Source organism: Puntigrus tetrazona, chromosome 7, assembly GCF_018831695.1.
Source record: "Puntigrus tetrazona isolate hp1 chromosome 7, ASM1883169v1, whole genome shotgun sequence".
NCBI lineage: Eukaryota > Metazoa > Chordata > Actinopteri > Cypriniformes > Cyprinidae > Puntigrus > Puntigrus tetrazona.
The window spans coordinates 5,377,182-5,404,262 of record NC_056705.1 but is presented as its reverse complement, the minus strand read 5'-3'; the positions used below and the strand labels follow the sequence as shown (position 1 = coordinate 5,404,262).

Here is a 27,081-nt window from a genome sequence, read left to right as displayed (position 1 = left end):
TGCTGGAGGGTTACTGGGAGTTTGCCCAACCAGTCTACATGTGTTTTGTGGATTTGGAGAAGGCATTCGACCGGGTTCCTCGTGGTGTCCTGTGGGGGGTGCTCTGGGAATATGGGGTAAGGGGCCCTTTGCTAAGGGCTGTCCGATCCCTGTATGATCAGAGCAGGAGCTTGGTTCGCATTGCCGGCCTTAAGTCAGACTTGTTTCCAGTGCATGTTGGACTCCGACAGGGCTGCCCTTTGTCACCGGTCCTGTTCATTATTTTTATGGACAGGATTTCTAGGCGCAGTCAGGGGCCGAGAGGGGTCTGGTTTGGTGACCACAGGATAGCTTCTCTGCTTTTTGCTGATGATGTTGTTCTGTTGGCTGCATCTGGCCAAGACCTACAGTGTGTGCTGGGGCGGTTTGCAGCTGAGTGTGAAGCGGCAGGGATGAAAATCAGCACCTCCAAGTCTGAGGCCTTGGTCCTCAGTCGGACAAGGGTGGCTTGCCCCCTTCAGGTTGGTGGGGAGCTCCTGCCCCAGGTGGAGGAGTTTAAGTATCTTGGGGTCTCGTTCACGAGTGAGGGAAGGAGGGAATGAGAGATCGACAGGCGGATCGGTGCAGCTTCTGCAGTAATGCGGTCGCTGTACTGGTCTGTCATGGTGAAGAAAGAGCTGAGCCGCAAGGCGAAGCTCGATTACCGTCGATCTTCGTTCCTACTCTCACCTATGGTCATGAGCTTTGGGTCATGACCGAAAGAATGAGATCCCGGATACAAGCGGTCGAATTGAGTTTCCTTCGTAGGGTGGCTGGGTGCTCCCTTAGAGATAGGGTGAGGAGTTCAGTCACTCGGGAGGAGCTCGGAGTAGACCCGCTGCTCCTCCACATCGAGAGAGGCCAGCTGAGGTGGCTCGGGCATCTGTTCCGGATGCCTCCCAGACGCCTCCCAAGGGAGGTGTTCGGGCATGTCCCACCGGAGAGGCCCCGGGAAGACCTAGGACACGCTGGAGGGACTATGTCTCTCGGCTGGCCTGGGAGCGCCTCAGTGTCCCCGGAAGAGCTGGAGGAAGTGTCTGGGGAGAGGAAGTCTGGGCGTCCTGCTTAGACTGTTGCCCCGCGACCCGGCCCCGGATAAGCGGAGGAGAAGAAGAAGAAGAAGAAGAAGAAGAAGAAGAAGAAGAAGAAGAAAAATATCTGAACTCCTCTTTACTTTTCTTGAAATAGATATAAATATATAATTAAATATATAAATTGCTTAAAATGGATGCTGATATAGCTGTAAATCTTGGTTACAGCATAAAACAAATGAAAACGCACTCATTTTCAAGCAGTCGGAGTATTCCTGCTCTGATGTTTTGCATTATGCCAGGCACTTTGACTTTGAATCGCAGATGAGCTGTTGACTGACTAGGCAAAGCAAGCAGTTGAAAACAAAGACTAAAACAAATCGATCAAAGTGTTATCCATTCATAATAATGGTCCAAACATAATGCAGTTTACCGTTTTTTTCAGCCCAAAAAAGATTTTTTCAGTTCTAAATGGAACACATCCATTTCCTGCCGCAGTTTTTCCCCCTAAAAATTAAAAACCTACATGTCCTCCTCCAACCAATAACACTAGAATGGCTTGTTCGTCCCTTAAATACGACCCATCAGAGCGTATACAACTGTGCCCCTATCTACTGACATTTTAATATTACTTTTTTATCTGTGTTGTAATTTGGGCCCTGTGTAGCTCAGTCTGTAGAGCATTGCATTATACGATGAAACGTGATCATGCCATGTTGAGTTTGCTATAAGGTTTTTAAAGGGTAATAAATGAAATATGTTTTAATTAATTACTGTGAGATCGGTATAAAAATATACTGTCACGCAACCATTAACCGACATCAGATGTTTAACATGTTAAATGACTGAAATGTTAAATCTTAAAATCTCAGGAGGCTTCAAGTAAATATTTCACATCAAAAGGGTTCAGCAGACTAAAAAACTTAAAACTTAATTTAATGATGTCTGACAAAACCCATTCATTTTCTTGAACATCATACATTTCTACACATGCAAGACGCAGTTTCAACATTTCCAGGAGCATTGAAACTCACCTGATAACAGCCCCACGATCAGATCAATCCTCGAGAGGACACAAACAAATCATCACCGACTCATAAACACTCCAGCTGCTCTTCTCAGAGGCAAGAGCTTTTCTCTCTGTAAAGCCTAAGCTACTCCATGCTCGTTGACGTGCTTATTTTACATTGAAAATTATATTCAAAGAGAGTCGGCAGAGATTCCAATGACACGTAGGTCACACGTCAACAGATTAGCTTTTAAGTCATCAGTTACCAGACACACATACGGTTAACACAATAAAAAGTCACTCCGGATTAAAATTGAATGTTATTTAAATGTCCTAGAATCAAAATGTTCTCAATTAGAACTTGTCAGTATTTAAAAAATACTCATCTCTACTCTTCTTGAAATAATGTCAGCCTTATAGTGCTGTGTCTAAAATAGATATACCTAGTTGTATGTTCTTACTGCACACCTTTACAAAAGATGTGAATACGCTCATTTTACTCAGTCATTTCTTTTCAGATCAACTTGCTCTGGGCTAAGCAATTTGAGTATTCCTGCTCTGATGTTACAAAAGCTCATTTGCATTGTGCCAGGTACTTCGACATTGAATTACAGATGAGCTGAAGAGGTTTTTTTTAAACAAACAGAGGACAGCGTCAACCTAAATATTATCCACTCACCCGCTTCAGGATAAAAGCTGAAAGTACTTGTCAAAACACATCTGAATGCATTTACCTTTTTTTGGTGAGTGACTGGGATCACTTCTGAATGCACCTGTTCAGCTGCTTTGTGGTGCTTTTCCGCTGCATGGTATGGCACAGAGCGGTTCGATGCAGTACCTGGAACCTGGTTCTTTTTAGTACCCCTCAGCTGAGGTTGCAAGCCTGCCATACCTTTACATGACGTGTGAACTCTGCTGATCACTGCTGGAGAAAATTGCATTGGTTAAAGCTACAGTAGGCCTGTAGTGTAACTATAGTAGTCTGTCATACTGTAGAAAAATAATTACCGTTTTTGCATTATTGTAGTTTAGAGTTGGGGTAGTTTTGCTACTTTCTCTGCAATCCCTGTGGGTTTATTGAGACCACAAAGAGACATTTGTGTAAGTAGTAAGTAGTTTTCTTCCTGGCCCTGTTTAGAAGAGCTCTCCATAAACGTCCTAAATATTCATCATAGTGATTTTAAAAATATAAATATAAAAATAAAGAACTTGCATTGAGTTAAAAGCATTCATTTGTTTGTTTTTTGCATTGCATTGCATTTATTTAGTTGTTTTTGCATTAATGCAGTTTTGACCAGCAGGCGTCACCAGTGTGTGTTGTTTTGAATGCTTTAAAACGTTGAGTTATGCATATATAACTACTGTTCCCAGAGGGCAACACATGACTATAGGATATCGTGTTCTCGCCCCATCTGAAAGGCCTTGACATTGGTTCAGAAACTCTGCAATCCCCACACTGTGAGTATGGGGCCATCAGAATTAGTGACAGACTCTCCTGATGGGCGGCTTGTATCAGATCCACTGATGGAAATGCATACAGCAGTATTATGGGCCAAGCACAGGTCGGAGCGTCCACTAGGGCGGTCCTCACTGTGACTAAAAAAACAGTTCTCCGTTGACACAAAATGCCCCTCTAATTTTAGAACTTGACATACATTTTTAAATAGCCTTTTCTAAACCTTTTCTAAACAAACATAAATTGTTCGTTTTGGGGTTTTTGGGTTATCAACAGTAGTAAACTACAATTGTGAAGTAAATTTTTCATAATAAATAGACTTATGAAATACAAAAATCTAAATCTAGCATTAAACAACTATAACCATATAAAGAACTTAAAAAAATACAATATGCCTAATAAAAATTATGGGAAAAGAGCAAAGTATGAATGCACATTAACTTAACTATAGAGCTAGAATTAATCTGCTATTGTTTACGCATCTGCACTGTAAATCACTAAAATGAGAGAATGATGTTACACATAGCCTTTCAGTTAGTTGAATGCTCCCAGTTTCTCTAGTTGTTCTCTTGAAAGACATTTCCATTGGATTGGGTCCTCTAAGAAAGTTTAGCATATTGCGCCAATCCCTTTCTCCTGTAGTATCTTCTCCATCTTAAGATCAGAAAATCAGAAAGACCCTTTGAAAGTTGGCATTTTCTATTTGATTTTAATTGGTTCATTATCTTTGGGTTTTTCTAGGATGACGTGAGACTCACTTTCAGTAAAATCTCATTCATAACAGCAGGATCACTCAGATCACTCAGACTTGACTTCACCTCTACTCTCACAATCTGCCTCTTCCGGTCTGTGAGATAGATGATAGAAACATCGATTTAAAACAATCGTTGACCAAAACAAGCCAATGTGCTTTTTTAAGAATCCTTACATACAGTCCAAAAAAATAACAAATTTAATCTAAAACCTGATTCTAAAAGCCCTACTAAAACGGTATGATTTCCATCTAGATTTAAAAGCATCCACAGATGGAAAGATTAAATACCCACTGAGAAAGCCCCATCACCCTTTTATTTAAAAGGAATTTTAGGAATATGAAGAATCCTCTGATTCTATGATCTCATGTTTCTTGTATTGTGATAAGGAATCAAAAGGTCAACAATATTTTATGAAAGCAATGCCATGCAATGCTTCAAAACAAGACAAATGAGAGTTTGCATTGACACAGACAAGATTGAAAAGTTTAACTCACCAAAATAACAAGCAAAACGAATGTAGTCTTCACAGTCCAGAATCCATCGTAAACACTAGCACACAACTCATTCTCCGGTTGTCCGGTTTCCCATCTCGTAAATGAAGAGCTGCTCTGATCTGACCAGACAAAGACGCCATTACCTGTTGTCCGATAGAGTACAAGCCAAAACTTTCCCATTTTCAGCAGCTGGTCGTGATCCGCCTGGTCATCGACGGTGGCGAGATCCGAGTAACGCTGTCTGCAGTACTTCTGTGCACTCATCCAGTTCATGAACGAGGAGACAAAGACAAACTCATGGCGCTGTGAGAATGTCACGCTCATCAGAGCTGGTCAGGGAAGAAATGCATGTTCTCATTTTACTCTTAGATTTACGAGACAACAAATCTGATTCAGCAGTTATCATTCCTTTCACTGCTACACTGTAAAAAAAGCCAACTAAAATTTACGGTAAAGAAATGGTTGCCGGAATTCAACTGTAAAAAATACAGTAACAACATTTTAGGTTTCACATTAAAGACCGTAATTTCATGAACTGATAGAATATTAATATACCAACATATTAAAGTAGTGAAATCAGTTTTGTACCTTTAAAATACACTGATAACCAGCACGATGAACCAAAGCCCATCACAAGCAGCTTGTAAAGGGGAACATATGTAGAAGGGGCTCAGTGTCGTTCACACAAACACTGAACGCCATCACGGTGAGACTCATTCAACTCAAATATGCAACAAACATTAATTTAACAACCCTAACAGACATAACCGATAAGGAAAAACTAAGAATGAACAGTTATTTCAAGGAGAAAGCATCAATTCAGATTACATTTTTTCCCTGTAAATTTTACAGGAATTTACCATTAACCATTTAACAGATTTTACTGTAATTTTTTACAGCGACACACTCATTTACATCCTAAATGAGAAACTGAAACATTTACAAACTGACCTGCCAAAAGCAGCAAGAGTAAACTATTCCTCAAGATCTGAGACCTATGAGAAAAACAGATTGATGTTTGACGAAGACTGATTCATAGTCTGTGTTCTTCTCATTATATTCAGTTTTTAGTCTCGATATGTAATTGATCTCTTATGCAAAACATGTTGTTCGTCTTAGATGCAAAATTTTTTCAGATAAACACAGAAACTGATTTACGTTTTGCCTTTGTTACAATGCGATTCATTAATTCAAATGTTTTGCAAAGCGTGAAAACAGCCAGTAACTTCGAATACCACGCATGTCTCAAAACTCAACTATTAAGTTTTCGTTTCGTCTAACGTTGTGTCTCCATCAAACAGTGACTTGCAAATCGCAACAAATGAAGCACAATTGCATCAACTATTGGGAAAGGCATCAATGGAAACCAAACATCATTGCCTGAGAGTTTTTATTTACAGTTACAGTATTTACAAATGTCACAGTTTCTTCAGCAACTTTATTAAGGTTTCTTGGCATTATTTCCATTAATAAAGTTTCTGAGTCAGTACACAAAAGTGCATATGATCATGTTGATTGTGGTCACACTCAGCTTTTATATAAATATTCATGTGCCGACTTTCAGCCAAATTTCCCCGCGTGTCATGATTGCTGAGCTCCTATTGGTCCATCATACAGGTCACCGCAGACCAGACAGACTCCGTCACCTGTTATCTGACAGAGTCCAAGCCTAAACGTCTCGCAGTTTTCAGCAGCTCATCGAGATTCGTCTGGTCGTAAACTGTGGCGAGATCAGAGCAACGCTGTCTGCAGACCCATGTATCGTTTTTGCCAAATAATCGGCACCGATAATTGATTCCCAGAACTAACAGTTATCGGCAAAAATCCATGCCGATTAGTTTTTTCCAGGTTGCATCTACTGCTGGAGATGCTGTGAAGGGTCTGTTAATATACAGTGTGGAAGCGGGTCGAAAATCACTGAAAATGTGTGCATTTGTTTTGAAACGTGATACTGCGCGCTGCACAAAGAGAAGAATCATGTACTATATTACATGGAGTGTTACGTTTTTAAAAACTATCAGTTAATTAATCGGTTTAACCTAACTATCAGAATTGGTCAAATTCGATATCGGTCGACCTCTACGCTGCGAGAATATCACGCTCTCCAGAGCTGATGAAGCAAATGCAGTCATTTTATTATCATTAGGTCATGAGACAGCAAACTTGAGACAGCAGTTAAGACCATTAAAAACATTTACTGACTGACCTGCCAAAAGCAGCAAGAGTAAACTATTCCTGAAGACTCCTAGGCCTGGTTCTCCAGTGCGGTCAGAGCTATCATTACAGTCAAAAAAGTCATGTATTTTTCATAACTTCAACCGCTTAGATATCTGTATGGAACATCAAGATTTGATTTAGATGGAATTAAACTACACTGCTAAATAATCTGAAAAAAAACCCTGTAACTTTAACTTCTTCTCTGTGACTTTACAAAGTTATAATGTTAACATAATGGCGAATACATTCATATTCTTAAAATCACAAACCGACCGATCACTAATTCAACCATAACACAGTTCCCTCCAAGTGACCCAAGACCAGCTGACACACAGGCAAGGTTTAGACGTCCAGAACTGCTTCTACTTTCCGAGATAACGAAAAATTTTAATTTTGAGAAACTAACAAACATTCGACATCAAGTTGAAACTGAAGTACAATGATCTTTTTCAAGGATGAATACATCTTCCTATTATTCTCATGCTTGATGTATAACTGATCTCTTATGCAAAACCAGTCGTCTTTGTTGGATGCAAAATATTTTAAAATTAAGACACAATTCATCCATTCAAATGTCTTTGCAAATCATGAAAACAGCCAGTAACTTATTTTAACCCTCATATCTTAGAGCTCAACCACAGCATTGAATTTTTTAATACTTGCTGCACATTACAGTTGTGCCTCCGTCATTTTAATACTACAGTAAGTGACTTCAGAATGACAAATTAAGACAGTTTTCATTTTGTGGTTTAAATAAAAAAATCAGCAGCTTAATGTTTCTTATGATTATTTCCTTTAATCGAGTTTCAGCGACACACTGAAAGAACAAAAAAGGTTTGTGCTTAAAAATGTTGATGTAGTCACGCTCAGCTTGTCTTGTATAAACATTCATGTGCCGACTTTCAGCCAAATTTCCTCTGACTCGCGTGTCATGATTGCTGTGCTCCTATTGGCTGATCATACAGGTCACTTCAGGACAGACCAAGAATACCTGCTGCAGGGCGGGGCAACAGACAAAAAGGACTTCCTCTGCTTATCACTAATGTAGCAAAACATTAAAAGACCAGATTGAGCAAACATGCAATGCATCAAAAAACTACTTGCATTATTCAAACTATGTTTGTTAGTAGCATTATTTTACTCAGATTTACTAATGCTGGTGTGTCAATTTTTTAGGGTATTTATTGGGTTGAGATAAGTATAAGGTATCGTTTGAAACGGCAAAGGCTTTTATTTGAGAATAATCATAATATCAACAAAACAGCAGCACGGAAAATTGAGGTATTTAAAAAAAAAAAGAAAAAAAAAGTGTATTAGTGCATTGATGTCAAATTCAGTTAAAAATCTAAAAATTTAAATAATCACACAGAGAAAAACTTTCAAATGAAGTTCAGAAAGGGTTTGAGCTTGGTTATATATTTAGACAATAACAGAATAGCAAGCAAAAGGAATGTAGTCTTCATGTTTGTGGTGAACCCAGCAGACTGACTTTATGATTTATTATATTTCCACTTTGAGAAAGACCTACAAAAACAAATACATTAACTTATTAAACTACATGGATATCTGTATAAATATTTCAGTTTAATCATACTGCTCTCTTCATCATAATTTATTGTGTGTTTAAACAGTTATTTTGGGCGGCTCAGACGGAGAGAGGAGGAGCCAGAGTGGATCAGACAGAGGGAGGAGGAGCCAGACTGGATTAGACGGAGGAAGGAGGAGCCAGGGTGGATCAGATGGAGAAGGAAGGAGGAGCCAGAGTGGATCAGACGGAGGGAGGAGGAGCCAGTGTGGATCAGACGGAGAAGGAAGGAGGAGCCAGTGTGGATCAGACGGAGGGAGGAGGAGCCAGTGTGGATCAGACGGAGAAGGAAGGAGGAGCCAGTGTGGATCAGACGGAGGGAGGAGGACTCATGGAGGACTCATATAGACTCATGCAAAAGAATAATCTAGGGCTCCGTACATCTACAGTATGATGACAAACAGCTAAATGATCTGCAGAAACTAAGATTACCATTATTTCACAAAGAATAATAATTACTATTTTATTTTATCACCGGAACAGCTACTTAAGTTTTATGTCTTTACTTTTCAAAAGGAAGTCTGTTTAGTGACGTTCATTTTCTGCTCTGTCTTTTGAAAAACATTCCCGTCTGACTGGTTTCTATAAGACAGTTTAACATCTTCTGTGAAGCCATTCTCCTTCAGCATCTGATCAACCTGAAGAACAGTAACAGGAAAGACCTTTGCGTTTATGCAATACGCAGAAAGTATTTGGACACTCATTTCAGTTCTTATTTGCACATTAATGTGTCCAGATGGGGTCACTATACTGTGTTTCTTCTTCAGCTACTCACCTTCCCTAAAATCGTACTCTTCACTTCAGGATCATTCACATTTTGACTTGATTTTACCGTCAGCCTAACCGCTTGTCTCCTCCTTTCTGTGGGACACATGCGTAAAAAACACAAGATTGCTTCAGCTAACGAATAACAACTATATATTTCAACGACTTATAAATAACGAACATGACTTGAACCTATTTCAGCACTTTTGTTGGATACATTTTAAGTACTTTCTGTAACAAAGCAAGAAACTGAAACTCTTTCGGGCGTTAGTCTCCGAGCGCGCTTTTCGATAGCCTGCGCAAATGTGCTTTCGACAGAAGCTTTGAAACGGACGTTAAATAGACAATTCTGGTCATCAGAACACGTGAAAAGGGGGCGTCATTTGATGCTCAGTTATTATAAATATAGTCCGTAACTGAAATGATCTTGGGTATTTATCGTACTGAGGTCATATAGGGAGTTGCAATGAAATAATGAGCATGCGACTTCCTAGCAATTTTTTCTTTTTCAATAAATGATGTAACTCTAGTAAAATCTGATAAAATGTCAGGACAGTAGCATGCATAGCTGGTTTTTAATGTTGCTTATTCATACGAACCTTTATTTCCATACATTGTAATGGTTTTTTTTTTTAGATTCATGATCTTTGATGTTAGTGATGTGTGCGCTGATACTCACTATCGTAGCAGACGGCAGCGTATTGAATAGAACAGTCTGCATCATTGAAGGTTCCGGTGGGAGAGGTTCCCGCGCAGAACTGAGTTCCTCCGTGATTGTTCGGCTGTCCATCGGCCCACGATCTGAACGTGGATTGGCTCTGATCCGACCAGATCCAGGGAGCGGTCCCACTCGTCCTGTAGAGTCCTGTCCAGATCCATTCTCCTTTGAAATCCGCGTTCACCGTTTTCAGGAGCTCTTCGTAGTCCTCCCGGTCGTCGATGGAGGCGAGATCGGTGTAATGCCGTCTGCAGTGCTTCTGCGCGGCCGACCAGCTCATCTCCACGGGAACCAGATAAAACACGTGAGTCTGACTCTGAGGGGAAACCACGGCGATCAGAGCTGAAGAAGACAAGACACAAACACTGCTTTTGGTTTTTTGGTGCAAAAAAAACATATGAAAGCCTGACATATGAAGTAAAAGAATAATCGTGCACGTTTAGATAGATATCATATCTGATTCAGCCTGATATAGTGGGTACATGGAGATTAAACATCTCAAACTAAGCACAAACATGCAGTTTGGTAATGATACACAGTCACGGCCAATCATAATCTAACCTAGCATTAGATAAAAAGGATTTTAAATGGGGGGAAATATCAATATAAATTATGTTTTTCTCAAATACACATCGGACACAATTAATGGCACCCCTAGAAATTCTTATGAGTAAAATACATTTGAAGTATATTCCCACTAACATTTGCATATTTTGAGCACTCCAGGGTGAGTATGAATATGAAATTGTCCGGCCATGGCTTCGTGTTTCATAAAAATATATATAGCAGAGAAAACGAAGCCCAAATCATTTATCACGATGAGAAAAAACCCAAATATATTTCTGATGTGCAGCAAAAGATACCTGAGCTTCACAAATCAGTGAAGTGTCTTTAAGAAAAAAGAGAGCAGTGAAAAGTCTCCACCATCACGGCAATAATTAATCATTTCCAATCAACAGAAAATATTACCAAACTGCCTGGAAGAGCATGTGTGTCTATATCGTCCTAAAGACCGCGGAGAAGGAGAGTTTGAGCGGATAAAGACTCAAGTGACCACAGCTGGAGAAAAGAGTTGAGTCTCTGGGTCAGAAAACCTTTAAAAAATAGTCAAAGAGTGACTTTTTCGCAGCAAACACTGAAAATGGAGAAAAAGTAGCTCATGTGTACAATAAAATATACTGCTATCGTTCTGCTTTTCCTGGACGTCTTGTTTAGACACGACATCATGGATTCTATCACATACCCGTTCTAACGACCCAAAAATGGGTAAAAAACTGAACACAAAACCAAGCTTTTGCTGGTCATTCCAGTCCAGATGACTGAAGTGAACTGAAGAGAAGAAGTGATTCTGGATGAAGGAATGATCTCTAACCTCATCAGGCATTATAGGAGAAAATGTAGTCAACAGAATCTTCATAAGGGACCATCAAAATAAAGTGAAAATGTGAAAATCTCCATCTCTCACGCTCCTCAGATGATGTTTTGGAGGTTCGTGAAGATCAAAGTAAAGCTCCTCAGAAGATCCTGATGATCAGGTTCTTCTAGAAAATGATTGATGGAGAATCAAGTAAAGACAGTAAGAGTTGATCTGGAGATATGAGCTTTACTTGATCAGAATCAGTCCAGATCTGACAGAAAAACAACTCTAAAACTATCGATCAAACGACAGAAGACATGGAGCAGACTGTAAGTAAAGCAGGTTTAACAGCAATGTTCTGACCATTTAGAGGCCTTAGAAAAAGGATATAGTAGATACAGTAGCTGTATAGGATAATTTCTTTTTTTTTTTAATTATGACAAATTGGAAAACACACCAAACTAACCTTGCAAAAGAACCAAGAGCAAAGCAGTCTTCATCATAAACAACCGTGTCCTCCGTCTCGATCAGTCTGTGGAATGAACTTCTTCTGCTCGTGTATCTGAGTGACATTAACTTGCCCTGTATTATTATGAAGTATTTTACATACTTTACAAAAGCGACTGAAATTCAATCCATGACAGCAGAGATTTGCATGACAAGCATTTATATAAACGCACAAATTAGCAGTTTATTTGCAACATGATTTACAAAATCAAAACCATTATATGCTGAGCGTACGTATTGTTCTCATTACAGTAACTTTGATGCATAAACTGTAAAGAAAGCTGTATATCTGTACTTGTCCTAAGATCGATTACTAAAAACAACAACTTGATGTCCATAACGAGTCATTTTCAGTGACAAAAAATAAAGCAGATGCATATTCAGCGTCACAGGCTGTAATAACCCTGCAAAAAAACCATAGAAACCATCACAGAAATTCTAATAGTTTTCATTAAAAAATCCATTATGAACCATTGACTTTTTCCAGTGAAACCATTACAAAATTTCTTTTTGAAGTGTGTTTTGGGCACTTTTCCAAAAGGATTTAACGTCCCACCGATATCCATCACATACCAGTAGACACCATTATACTTCCATTAAAACCAATGCAATTCTCATCATAACCAATAATCCTACATTACAATATTAGATTTTCTACTGTTTTTTTTTCAGCAGGGCTAAATTGATTTTGTCATTAATCACTTACCCACACGTCGTTCTGAACCAGGAGGCCATTGGCTGCCCAGTAATGAACACAAGGTGCAGGAAAGTATGAATACTCCATGTGCCATAACGTCCTCCACACACACACACACACACACACACACAGAGTGCTGTTAAATTAAAGATGACGTACCGCAGCAGTGGCGAAGCTCCAGGCGGGCCATTCAGATGTGGCAGAAGTTGGTCAATTTCCAAATGAATGCAATTTACTACACAACCGCAGATGCTCCAGTAGATGCGGCCGCCATATTGGAAGGGTGAACCTGACGTCATTCACAACACTAGAGCCGTTTTGGATTGTGGCTTCTTTCGAATATTCTTTGATTATTATGGTGAATGACGTCAAATCAGGCCGCTACAACATGGCGGACGGCTTACGTACCGCGGCCCATAGAAACAGTCGCTAATGAGGCATCTAGGTATATCTACATCTACGCTTCAATCCATTTATCAGTTCTTTGTGTCTACATACTCTTCTCCGAAACATCCTGGACATTTATGTGCTCCTGAAGAGGGGCCGGGCTCTGATGTTAATTCATGCATCAAATAACATTAAAAGTGAGCAATGCATTTGTTTTAATATTAATTACGTCTCTTAATGTTAATTAATACAAATACATCTGTTCATTGTTACGCGTTAACTCGGACACAAATGTTAAGATGCTATACTTTTAATTTTAATAATGTATACATTATTAGTAAAATAAAAAAATAGTTGAAATTACAATGTTAAATGTTAACTACACTTTTATGCATTTTTGGCTTTGCCCCTGTAACACAAATTAAGTAAGTAAGACAAATTCTAAAGAACTGTGAAGTTAACAAAGACAATATTCAGAGACCAAATATAATTTAAAAAATGCAGTCACTAGTTGATTTATGTAAGTGAGGATAGCAAAGAGTAAACGGTGACATTAAAAGTTTGGAACCAAGCATTTTTCAGAGCAAGCCTGGGAAGTTAGCATGAACCTGGTTGAACAGCGTCACCGAGGTCAAGGGCTCTCTGGAACAGTGATAGCTGCGTAGATATCGTCATGCTGTCTGAATCATTTTGGGTTGAATGTAATCCATTACATGCCTTTCTATCAAAGTTACCTAACATTATCAAGCTGATTATTTCCTCACACAGTTCTTTGTCACCATAAACGGTAGCAAATAAACTAGTTCAAGTATCAGCGTATCCCAAGTCAAAACAATGCATTCCTAGTATTATTTATTAATAATAATAATAAGATGTGATCCTATTAATTAATAGTGAATCACTTTTAGGGTCCAGGCTGTTAAGTGGCATCGCTCTTCCGGCTCGTCTGGAAAACATTTCCATCTGGCTGAACTTTCCATGAGAGCTTTGAATAAACCATCAGCCCGTTCTCCTTCAGTATGTTCCTGATCTGAAAAACACAGTGTGTTTTCACTGGATGCTCGTGGCCAGTGTGTCTGAGTGTGTTCTTCTCGTGGTCTCACCTGCAGCAGGATCTCTGTTCTCACCGCAGGGTCGTTCACATTTTCACTTGATTTGACCTCCAGCCTCACCATCTGTTTGCGTCTCTCTGTGCAACAAGAAAAAGTGTGATGGAATACTATAATAACGAAAAATAACGGTCTACGCCGTTATCCAGTTTATTTCAGGACACCAAAATAGCATTTGTAAAATAATGAAATGAATGCAAGTAAAAAATGTAAACAACACAAAAATCATATATAAAATAGCTTTCAGTTTCACTTAATTAGTTATGAAAAAATAACGTGATTATTATTGAGCCACTAGTAATGCTTTTATAAAACATACCCAAGAGCCGTCTATGAAACTGGACCTAGGTGTAAATAAACTATATTGAATCAAATAAAAAATATCTAAAGCTACAATTTGTAATGTCTACATGATACTTTATAATTATACACGAAAAAGCCGTTTAAATAATATTTTGTGGGAATTTTCAGTCAAATTTATTTTGCGATTCATTCGATTAAACGATCAAAATATCATGCAATTAAATTTAAAAAAAATAAATAATTAATCGACTGACAGCCCTAATATAAAATAAAGAATAAAATAATAAATCCGGACAAACTAAAAATGATCACGACAATGAAAACAATTCTAAACAAAAGCCCTGGAGAGTATTCTACGGTTTCATATTCAGTATGCGATGACTTACAGAAACATTACGTTAGCACTGACTTAAACCGGGTCAGTGATCCTGGTGAGTTTTACGCTTTTAAATGTGTGCAAATACTCACCGGCAGTAAAACAAACAAAAGGAAGGGTTCTCGGGCAGTCCAGATCATTGAGAAGCGCCTTCGGGGTCATTGCTACGCAGTACTGACTGTTGTTCCAGTTGTTGGGCTGCCCGGGAGCCCACGGGATGAACGTGGACGGGCTCTGATCGGACCAGACCCAGGGAGCGCTCTTGTCCGTCCGACTGAGTCCGATCCACACGTCTCCGTTGTGAAACTGCCGTATGACTCTCATCATCTCGTCCAGATCCGCCTGGTCGTCCAGGATGGCCAGGTCGTTGTACTTCTGTCTGCAGTTCGTCTGTGCGTCCCACCAACTCATCGAATTCGGCACAAAGTAAAACATACACGTCTGTGAGGACGCCACACGCGACAGAGCTGGAGATACAAGAAATGTAATGAGTTAAACGCCTATATTGTGTATAAACTACTCTATATTGTAACTTGGTTGAAATGAACAAACGTTATAATGTCTGATTGGTGCCTCTGTGACGTTAACATCGTTTACAACAACGAAAAATGAACTAACCTGCCAGAAGAAACAAGAGCAAAACTCTCTTCATCACGAATCACCTGCAAGAAAACAAAACTAAGCTACCACTAAAAAAAAAACCCCAATCTGGTTTAATCTACAAACTTCATCAACTCTTTATCTAAATGCTTCCTTTAAATACATAAAAGCAGTTGACCAAAAAAAGTGGATGAATGTTGGAGATCAATCGCTGAGATTACTGTCAACTCAATACTTCCAAGTCTTGTTATATTAGACTGATTATAGGTCAGTGCACACTACTCATCAAATACTGTCTTACTTCAGGCATTAAAGTCAAAAGCGTTCCTGGAAGTGATTTCTTACCGGTGGTGTGCCTCAGGGTTCGGTGCGCAGCCCGCTTCTCTTCTGAATCTACACCACCTCACTACAGCTCTGTCCATCTTCTCATTCACAAAAACCACACCTCCTAGCTCATCCCTCAGCCGATGCTTCTGACATCTCGACCTGGACCTCGACAGACGTCAGGTGAAAGATCTCCTGATCGCCAGGCAGTCCATCAGCTAACGCTTCACTAACGCCAGACTAATCTAAAGTGAAAAATGAATCTAAAGAAATCGTTTTGAATATAACTGCAATGTTACAAATAACAAAATGCAAAAAATAAGTGTAAATGCATACATTTGCCAATGCCAGGGGCAGATAAATATTCGATAAAGAAACAAATAAACTACATTTAACAAGCACAAGGTCAATTAATAAACGTTTAAGAATATATGAAGCAATACATAAAAACACAAACCAACCCAACTTCTTTTCCAAACACACTTAGTTGGTAATGTCCTGGTCAAAGAGTTCCTCATTTGTAAGATGCTTTGGATAAACCCTCTGCTAAATGAATAGATGTAAATGCAGTGAATCCTCAGGCGCTTCGGGGCCTGAAGTCGGTCCTTACTGCTCACTGATCCTGGTCAACCGCGTCAAATTCCCGCTGTCCTTAAATGAAGTTGGTTCTCGGCTCGTTTTAGACACTGGTGTGCAATATCTCGTTTATAAACCCTACAGTAACCGCAGTATAATAATCTAGAACACAGCCTATCACTTGATGGCTGCTCTGTTAATTCTTCATCATCAGTTAGGAACCTAGGTGTGCTGTTTGACAGCAATCTTTCCTTTGAAAATCATGTTTCTAGCATCTGTAAAACTGCGTTTTTCCATCTTAAAAATATATCTAAATTACGACCTATGCTTTCAACCTCTAATGCAGAGATATTAATTCATGCGTTTATGACCTCAAGGTTAGATTATTGTAATGCTTTATTGGGTGGTTGTTCTGCACGCTTGATAAACAAACTTCAGCTAGTCCAAAACACAGCAGCCAGAGTCCTTACTAGAACTAGGAAGTATGATCATATTAGCCCGGTTCTGTCAACACTGCACTGGCTCCCTATCAAACATCGGATAGATTTTAAAATCTTATTAATTACCTATAAAGCCCTGAATGGTTTAGCTCCTCAATACTTGAGCGAGCTCTTATCACATTATAGTCCTGCACGTCCGCTGCGTTCTCAAAACTCTGGCCATTTGATAATACCTAGAATATCAAAATCAACTGCGGGCGGCAGATCCTGTTCCTATCTAGCACCTAAACTCTGGAACAATCTCCCTAACTCTGTTCAGGAAGCAGACACACTCTGCCAGTTTAAATCTAGATTAAAGACACATCTTTTTAACTTAGCCTACACATAACACACCAACACACCTTTTATTATTCAAATCCGTTAAAGGATTTTTAGGCTGCATTACTTAGATTTGCTGGAACCGGGAACACTACTCCTACAATACGATGTACTTGTGACATCGTAAAAAGAATGGCATCTACGCTAATATTAGTCCTGTTTCTTTCTCAATCTGTTTTCACAGTTTGTATCCAGACTAGATGGTGGATCAGCACCCAGAGATTATGTTCATCAGAGACCAGAAAACCTAGATGCGCCCGTCGACAGATCGGGTTTTGTTTCCTTGCCGCTGTCGCCTCTGGCTTGCTTGGTTGGGGACACTTAACTTCTAGTGATTATCATTGAATTGATTACAGAGACCATCTCTGCATTTAATAAACTGTTCTCTCTCTTCATTATACATCCCTGTCATTGTATTCTTCTACTTTATACTGTACAGTGCTTTGATGCAACCTGTGTTGTTAAAAGCGCTATATAAATAAAAATGATTGATTGATTGATTGATTTAGTACTAGGAATTAGTCGGGCCAGCTAGCGGTTAAAAAGCATTTAGTCCCTTTCAATTTTTGAATTTCGACCTAAGTGTTCATGCAACAACCAAAAATACTAGTTTAAAGCAATTCATGCAACAAGAGTTCTACAAATCCCAACAATGCAAGGAAAAAGCAAAAAAAAAATTGACATTACATTTTCATTTAAAAACTAGAGACTTGCTCAGTCACCATGTGACTTTGACTTTGCTTGAATGGTCTATGGACTTGAACTCATTTCGTTTTTAAGCGTAACTGACGGAGGTGATGAATCCCAGTGAATTATTTTGCTCATTGCTGGGGTTATACTACACAGAGTCATGCAAACAAAGCTGGTTTGAATGCAATTTGAATGTTGAGGTAGCGTGAGACAACCTGCGTCTGAAATATACGTCACGTACACAGACACATCGAATATCAGCACAGAAATCAGGATTCAGAGGAACCATATTGCTTTGCGTCTGCTGATGTGACCAGCTTGAACTGATTCAACAGAAGACCGTTCAACTAAAACTTAAGTATATACACGTGGATAAACTTTTTTTCCACTAACATCGACTCAAAGATCATCACCACCTGACCTCAAAAATGAGAAACATCTTAAATTTCACTTAACTTTTATTAAAAAACAAAAACAAAAAAAACCCCAATTTTGATTGAACAATACAAGACTACCAATCCATAATGAGCAAAAAATACTAAATGAAAAAAAAAAAAAAAGATGTTTACAATGTATGTGTGTGTGTGTGTGTGTGTGTGTGTTTCCCCTCACATTAGAAAATAAACAAACAAAAGCACAAAGTGAATCATTATGTACTAACGTAAAAGCACATCGCAGTGAAACGCCGCACGTCTATTCATAAATGAACAGGAGCAGTGCGAGTGAGAAAGAGATGAGCCGGAGGAGTTGAGGAATGAGTGTCACGTAACGCTCGAAACACCAACACTACATCACAGCTACGGCTTCTGAAAAGCGCTCACACACACACACACACACACTTGAGAGATGCCATTCAACCCAACAGAGGAAAATCCAAAGGAAAAGCAGACGAGTGAGGGTCCGTCCATCCGCTGATATGAAAAGAACTATTCTACAGCCACATCAGCGCTGGCCCACGCTATTTACACCAAACACAGTGTGTGTGTGTGTGTGTGTGTGGAGGGGGTGTCAGACAACTGTGAGAGACTGGTTTGGCAGTGTGTGTGTGTGTGTGTGTGTATGTGTATAAGTGCGTGCTATCTAATGTCGTCTCTTCTTCTTGCTGCTGGGGGCGGAGCCGATGAACGGCCTTTCCTCTTCCTGTTGGAGGTCTCCTCTGCATCCTCATAGTGACTCTCGCGATCAGCTGACAGAAGAAAATAAAATGAATTACAAACAGACCAATCTCTGCTTTGTAGGCGTGTTACGACATGCACCGCGCACATCTCTGATGACTCCACTACGTCAGGCGCATCTCACCTTTCCTGGCCTCCTCCTCCAGCTCGTCCCAGTCCTTTCCGCTCTCCTCCTCGCTGCCCAGAGATGCGCTGTAATCTGTGACCAACAGACGTCAAAAGAAATTAAATCTCTTAAAGAGGCTGATGAGTGCAATTAGAGGATAACCGAGGAAATAAATCAACAATTATGTCTTCAAAAACTTCAAATGAAACTAGAGAGTTGAATTTTATGAGAATATTTCACAAACTGCCTGCTAGGTCAAAAATCTGAGCAGCAACATTACCTGAGTCCTCCGTCTCCGATGAGTAATCTTCATCGCTGTCCTCCTCTTCCTCCTCCTCTTCATCAGCCGAGGGGTTAAACGTCTCATCCTCCATCTCAGACTCCGAGTCTTCCTCCGCGCCGCTTCCCTGAGATACACAAGAAACAGAAATCTGCTTTCAGATGCTTGATCTCAAGAGCTACTACAGCAAACTAAAACAGGTTTGTTAGTTTAAAAAAAAAAAAAAAAAAAAAAAAGTTTTAATATTTTACTTTACTTAGATTTTTGCATAAATTAATAAATCTTTAACTTAATACTGCTACTACTGTAAGATTATTGTATAGTTGTTGTGGTAATACCTTTTAATGACGTTAAATACGTTTTATTTAAAATTTCATTAAAAACATTTAATAAGAGTTTAATAAATTAAATTACAGAAAAAACATCTGTCAGAAGCTTAGTCAACACACACAGTAACACGCGCACTGTAACACACACACACAGACAGTAACACGCAAACACAGTAACACGCGCACACACACCGTAACGCACACCGTAACGCACACACACAGTAACACACACACACACACACACAGTAACACACACACAAACACTGTAACGCACACACACACACTGTAACGCGCACACACACACTGTAACGCGCACACACACACACACACACACACACACACACACAGTAACGCACACACACCCACACACACACTGTAACGCACACACCCACACACACACTGTAACGCACACACACACACACACACCACACACACACACACACACACAGTAACACACACACGCAGTAACACACGCACACACGCAGTAACACACGCACACACGCAGTAACACACGCACACACGCAGTAACACACGCACACACGCAGTAACACACACACACAGTAACGCACACACACAGTAACGCACACAGTAACGCTGCACACACACACACACACAGTAACGCGCACACACACACACAGTAACACAGTAACACACACACACACAGTAACGCACACACACACACAGTAACGCGCACACACACACACACAGTAACGCACACACACACACACAGTAACGCGCGCACACACACACACAGTAACGCGCGCACACACACACAGTACGCGCACACACACACACACACAGTAACGCCGCACACACACACAGTAACGCGCACACACACACACAGTAGCGCACACACACACACACACACAGTAACGCCACACACACACACACACAGTGCGCGCGCACACACACACACACAACGCAACGCACACACACACACAGTAACACACACACACACACAGTACGCGCACACACACACACTGTAACGCACACACACACACACACTGTAACGCACACACACACACACACACACACAGTAACGCACACACAGTAACGCTGCGCACACACACACACACAATGCTAACGCACACACACACACAGTAACGCGCGCACACACACACACACACGTAGCACACACACACACAGTAACGCGCGCACACACACACACAGTAACGCTTACACACACACACACAGTAACGCTACACACACACACACACAGCACACACACACAGCGCCACACAGTAGCGCGCACACACACAGTAGCGCACACACACACACACACACAGTAGCGCAGCGCACACACACACACAGTAGCGCGCGCACACACACACACACACAGTAGCGCACACACACACACACACAGTAGCACACACACACACACAGTACACAGTAGCGCACACACACACACAGTAACGCACACACACACACACAGTAACGCACACGCACACACACACAAGTAACGCACACGCACACACACACAGTAACGCACACGCACACACACACACAATGCACTACGCACACACACACACACACGCACACGCACACACACACACACACACACACACAGCACACACACACACACACACAGTAACGCTGCACAATGTACACACAACGCTGCAAGACACACAGTGTAACGCCACACAAGCATTACACAGTAACGCTACAGACACACACACACGCTACACACAGACACACAGTAACGCGCTACAAGACACACAGTAACGCACACACACACAGTAACGCGCGCACACACACATGTAACGCTACACAACACACAGTAACGCTACAAGCACACACAGTAACGCTACACACACACACACAGTAACGCTACAAGACACACACAACGCTGCGCCACACAGCGCACACACACAGTAACGCGCACACACACACACAGTAACGCGCACACACACACACACAATGCAGCAACACACACACACACAACGCACACACACACACACACACACACACACACAGTAACGCGCACACACACACACAGTAACGCGCACACACACACACAGTAACGCGCACACACACACACAGTAACGCGCACACACACACACAGTAACGCACACACACACACACACAGTAACGCGCACACACACACACAGTAACGCGCACACACACACACAGTAACGCGCACACACACACAGTAACGCACTGTAACACACTGTAACACACTGTAACACACTGTAACACACTGTAACACACTGTAACACACTGTAACACACTGTAACACACTGTAACACACACACGTCTCACCTCACTCTCTGGATCGAGGAAGGACCAGCCGCCCTGTTCAAAAAAGCCCTCTGGATCGTCCACAATGGTCTTCATGATCTTGGTCCAGTTCAGAGACTGTACGCCCTCGGTGTATTTGATATCACACGAGCTGCACACAGACACAACACATTCACTCACACGGTGAGGACTCAGACGAGCGTGGCACGGCCTGAACGCTAGCTTACTTCAGCCACTCTTTGATGGGGTCCAGGGAGTTGACGGGCACGGCGTTGATCATAGTCACTTTCTTGTTGTAGTCTTTATAAACGATGACCACGTCGAAGTTCTTCAGATGAAACTGGACTCGCTCGAAATGAACCAACTCCACCTCGTCGAGCGTCACCACGAACGGAGGCTTTGAGAGGGAGAGAATCAGATGCTTGTTATAACATAAAAAAAGTACACTAAAAACGTATTTGTAGTTCTATGAAACGCATAAACCCTGAGTGAGTCACTGATTCATTCCATTGATTTTTCTTCAGAATTGTGAGAACTACAAACTCCATTTATTAAAATTTAAAAATATAAATAATTTAAAATCTTATTTTATTCAGAATTGTGCGGCACAAAATCAGTCGTAAAATGAAAAAAGCTCTTATTAAATTGAGATTACAAATGGTTTATAAATAAATCTGCCTTTAAAGTTGTCCAAATAAAATTACTAATAAAAAAGAACATGTATAAAATGTACTAAAATAGATATATACAGTCATATATTTGCAGCAATAGCCAACAATACATGGGTCTATAACAAGCTGAGACTGCTTTTGTGCTCCAGGCTCACAAATGTTTGACAATTTTAACCACACTGGAAATTAAACGGAGTATCAATAAGCAGAATCTGAACTGGAGCTGATCAAATTGGAACGACACAGAGCCGTGATGAAGACGCTGCGACACTCACCCACTCCGTGACGTTACAGAGAGCGCTGGACGTGGGCTGCAGCAGGCAGGTGCTCCTGTAGGGGGCGCCCTGGAACCTGAAACACAAAACACACGCATCACGAGCTAACGCCTACGTCCAGAGCGCTTAAACCAGATCAGCCACTGGCTCTCATTCGCTCAAACTCATTTCTATTTTAGGGCCGTTTGCACAGTCATTCCTTTATAAAACTCTCAGATAACCTTCACGAAACATGCATTCTCTCGCAAAAGTTTGCTGCTCCCCCAGAAATGTAGTTTGCTTGCTAATCTTAGCGCATTCCCGACAAACCCCAAGTCGTGATTGCTTGCGAAACGTTTGGTGATCCGTAATACACTTCGCATTAACTTGATCATTTCTTCTCAAACATTTGCACTGTCCCAAGAATCAATGTTTAAATTTAAAAACAAAAAAAGAGAATACACTGTGTTCGGTTCATTTTGACCGGTTTACGTACCATTCGGCGTCAGTTTCATTCTGTTAACTTACAGACGTTTTGCATTCCTACTGTAAACTTCCACTAGTGAAAGCTGCTCGTTTCACCCAAGAAACTCATCTTGCGTAAACTTCTGCCAACTAACATTGTGCGTGTTCTCAAAACTCCTGCAACTGCCCATCAAACACGCTAACGCACAAGTCTGAGCGAACAACAATCTTGCAACATTACTACGCAAAACACAGCGTGTTAGCCGCGAGTTAGTCGTTTCTACACTTGTTCGTAAATCCAAAATAAAGCAGAAAAGCTCTTGATGATTGGTAAACAGATTTGACTCGAATTCTTAGTCAACGATTATCTGAAAGCTTATTTGCGTACGGGAACGTCGGCCTACGTTCTGACTTGACGGCACTCACCCGAGATCTCTGAAAGGAACCTCAAACTCCAGCTCCTCTTTGGTGAGCGACTCCACCTTCTCGATGAAGTTCTTGAAGGCGGACTTGAGTTTGTGTCTCATCTCGCGCTCCATCTGTTCTGCGTAGAGGTCGTCGCGGTCGTGCATGTGCTGGTGTTTGCCCAGGTCTGTGGTGATCTCGCCCACCTCCGTGTAGAACTGGACGTCCGTGTGGCGCTTCTTCCCGAACATGATGGCGTTCTGCGACAGAGAAGAGCGTTAAGGTCAGTCGTGAAGCGCGGCGGAGGGGCGGCGTTTTTCGCTTGCGGCGCACCTTCAGGTGGAAGTGCAGCACGATGATCATCTCGCCGTCGCACGGCTGGAATATGGCGTGCTTGATGTTGTTGTACAGGATGTCCACTTTATCGCCGCGTACTGACGTGAAACGGAAACCTGGAGGGACACGAAGAGAGACGTTCGTTGGCAATTAACAAGCACTGAACTAGAAGAGATCCAGCACTTTTAATCAACAGCTGAGCAATGCATCGAAACTTTGCACAATACACGTTTTCTAATTATCATTTAGGAGATATCTTTTTAAATTTAAAAGTAAACTTTGATCCAGGTATGACTTTTAACACCATTAAAAGCCAAAAATAAGTCACATTAGTATCAAAAAATTAAAAGCTGGGACTGAATTCTTAATATGAGAACTATTGACGAGCGTCAGCATAATTAAATTATATTCTAATCAGAAAGTGAAAGTTAATGCAGTAAATAGAATTTTCACATTGTCTAAAGACTCCTCAGGCTGTTCTTGAGCAATCATAAGAAATAAATTGAATTATATTCCTTTCAGTAATACTGATAACTCTCAGATCATCTGTATGAATCAGTTTTCATCTTGATAGCACTCTGATTTAGATTTTAGTCGACTACATCTACAGCAAATTTAATCTGCTAAAATATAATGGTTGTAGTTAAGAGTGTAATGCATTTATTACTTCTCTAAAATAGCTATAGTTTTAATAATAAGGTTTTATGATAGAGTTAACTGCAGCAAGAACATGCAAACTCAAAAGAATAAAAACTAGGTCTTTTATATAAACTAATTATTAACTTGTTTACCATATTATTAATTCCTTCAAGCAGACATCCTTATTTCTATGAAGAAATCTGATTAATTGTTAGGGCTACTAAATGTATTCAGTCAAGAGCAGCGAGTGATTTTCTGTCTTTTGTTGTCTGATTAACATCAGTGACTCATTTTTATAATGTATATCTCTCTCTGATAATTCTTCTGGTAGACCATGAATGTGAATCAGATTTTGAATAACAAGAGATAGTTTTTTGTATGATCGAGACTAATGCAATTACTAAATCATCAATAGCCTTATAATTGATCTGCAGCACTTCCTCATGTCTTCTGTCCCTCACCGTTGGTGTGCGCCTCCAGCGAGCCCTGCATCCTCTTCTGGGCGATGTTGGGCCGGATGTAAAGGTCTTTGAGTTTGGGGTTGCTGCGGTTGAGGTTGATGACGAGCGAGTCCTGCTTCACGATGCCCTCCTTCTCCTTCTCCTCCGCCTCGCGGGTCTTGTAGCGCTTCTGCACCTCCTTGATGATGCGGAAGGCGTTCTGCAGGTTTGTGGAGGGAACCGAGTGATCGCCCGGAGACTTCAGGTTCGACGCGCGGTACGTACTGGAAGACAAGACCGGGTCAGAAAAACACCTACCTGACACGAGCTCTCTGGCACGGTACAACAGAGCGAGTCATTCACTGTGAATGGGAGGAAAAGAGCAGCGTGGACATTCTGCTAAACATCTTGGGCTAAAAAGCCAACATGTAGAGCAAAAAAATGCAAAAAAATTTTTCTTAAAATCTAAAATAACTCCATTTCACTGCAATCTAAGAGGAAAAGTAAAGTGTCCTAGGATTTAATATTAGTGATGCAATGAAGTGTACATTTTAGGTCGAAACCGAAATTCAGGACGCACTGAAACAAAAACTAAATAGAAAAATAAGTGGTATTTAATAAAATCACTTAAACGGATTTAAAAATTGTAAATTAATTTCTTCTATTTGTCATCAAAATATTAACTATTAGTCTATACAATTAAATTAAGAATACATATTACTGATATAGAATGAGAGACCACCGTTTATGTCGACATCATTTTAAGTTTTTGTTCTATTCTTAAGTCTATTTAAGCCTGTTGCAGTTTTTTTTTTTTAGCTTTTTTTTTTATTTGGCATGCAGCTGAATGGTTTGTTTGTAAATATGGAGTTTTTAAAAAATATTTAAAGGTTAAAATTTAATTTTATATGTCCTCGTGCTTGATCGTGCTATTATTTTTCAACCCAATCAAAATAACTGCAGTTTAATTGAAATGCACAATGAAAAATCTAGTATTTGAAAATAGTTTGATTTATTGGTTTTTATGAATTTATTTATATATATATATATATATATATATATATATATATATATATATATATATATATATATATATATATATATATATATATATATATATATATATATATATATATATATTTTTTTTTTTTAAGAAAAATAAGTCTTTTAGTCTGGAGCGATCTATTTGGTGAAACTTCAACCAAAAGACAAAGAACGTTCTCCAAGCGTAGTGATGGTCGTTAGAAGGTCTTACATCTCTTTGACGAACGTGGCCTCTGGGTTGGGGAAGATGTTTCCGTCATGGCGTCCCAGCGAGCTGCCCGGCACGAAGAAGTTTATCCTCAGATACGTGTAATCTCCTTCCACAGACATGCTGATGTTCTGCAAACACAGGTGAGAGTCTCAGTGGAAGCGGACCGGGAGCGCGCTCGGGTTCGAGGAGGGGCCGGCGAGCGTACCTTGATGGTGGCGATGTGAAACGGCGTGGCGATGCCGAACACGGGCATGACCACGGTCTCGTACTTCTTGTCGATGAAGATCTTCATGTCCCGGATGTCCTTCTCTCGGGGCATCTGGGAGACGTTCTTATACGACACGTTCGACTTTCTGGCTCTGAGGGGAATCACGGGAAGAGAAGAGCGTTTGCATTCAACTAGAGCGACACAGACCCCACCCTGGAGCCGAAAAAACGGTCATAAGGCTATTTTTTGTTTTAACTGCGATTCATACATCTTTCAGACAAATAAATCGTTCTACTGATGCATCGTTTGTTAGGATAGGAATGTGAGGGTGCCAAAAAACAAAAATCATCGTCCAAATTAAGTACTTGGCAATGCATGATCTTAATATCCTAATGATTTTTGGCATGAAACCAAAACAGCTCATTTTGAGCCCTACAGGGCCTACTGATGACTGTTTTTGTGCTCCAGGCTCACAGGAGAACCCAATG

At 40.5% G+C, this 27,081-nt stretch overlaps 2 protein-coding genes across 6 annotated transcripts in view; both read right to left on the bottom strand.

Annotated features, from left to right (window-relative positions):
- Positions 1–8,464: 8,464 nt before the first annotated feature.
- Positions 8,465–16,554, bottom strand: LOC122348175 (C-type lectin BfL-2). 5 transcript variants are annotated; one of them, XM_043243452.1, is made up of 5 exons: positions 15,730–16,554; positions 15,403–15,446; positions 14,877–15,251; positions 14,100–14,185; positions 10,250–14,026 (listed from the first exon to the last, which is right to left on the bottom strand). In XM_043243452.1, the coding sequence occupies exons 2-5, from the start codon at positions 15,434–15,436 to the stop codon at positions 13,916–13,918; spliced, it is 606 nt and encodes a 201-aa protein (XP_043099387.1). In that variant the 5' UTR covers positions 15,437–15,446; positions 15,730–16,554; the 3' UTR covers positions 10,250–13,915. The 5 variants fall into 5 exon arrangements, with proteins under 5 accessions (XP_043099388.1, XP_043099386.1, XP_043099385.1 ...); XM_043243453.1 differs by lacking the exons at positions 14,877–15,251; positions 15,403–15,446; positions 15,730–16,554 and adding exons at positions 8,465–9,203; positions 9,341–9,426 and having other exon boundaries at positions 10,010–10,390; positions 14,100–14,180; XM_043243451.1 differs by lacking the exons at positions 14,100–14,185; positions 14,877–15,251; positions 15,403–15,446; positions 15,730–16,554 and adding exons at positions 8,465–9,203; positions 9,341–9,426 and having other exon boundaries at positions 10,010–10,390; positions 11,872–13,918.
- Positions 16,555–18,232: 1,678 nt separating this feature from the next.
- The window catches only part of supt16h (SPT16 homolog, facilitates chromatin remodeling subunit), a 16,208-nt gene continuing 7,359 nt past the window's right edge, over positions 18,233–27,081 (bottom strand). Inside the window, 12 exon segments of the mRNA XM_043244238.1 lie at positions 18,233–18,898; positions 18,901–18,978; positions 19,092–19,166; positions 19,354–19,480; positions 21,942–22,071; positions 22,148–22,317; positions 22,867–22,942; positions 23,737–23,975; positions 24,049–24,167; positions 25,152–25,414; positions 26,386–26,513; positions 26,591–26,744. Of these exon segments, the coding sequence (XP_043100173.1) occupies positions 18,873–18,898; positions 18,901–18,978; positions 19,092–19,166; positions 19,354–19,480; positions 21,942–22,071; positions 22,148–22,317; positions 22,867–22,942; positions 23,737–23,975; positions 24,049–24,167; positions 25,152–25,414; positions 26,386–26,513; positions 26,591–26,744 (1,585 nt within the window). The 3' untranslated portion in view covers positions 18,233–18,872.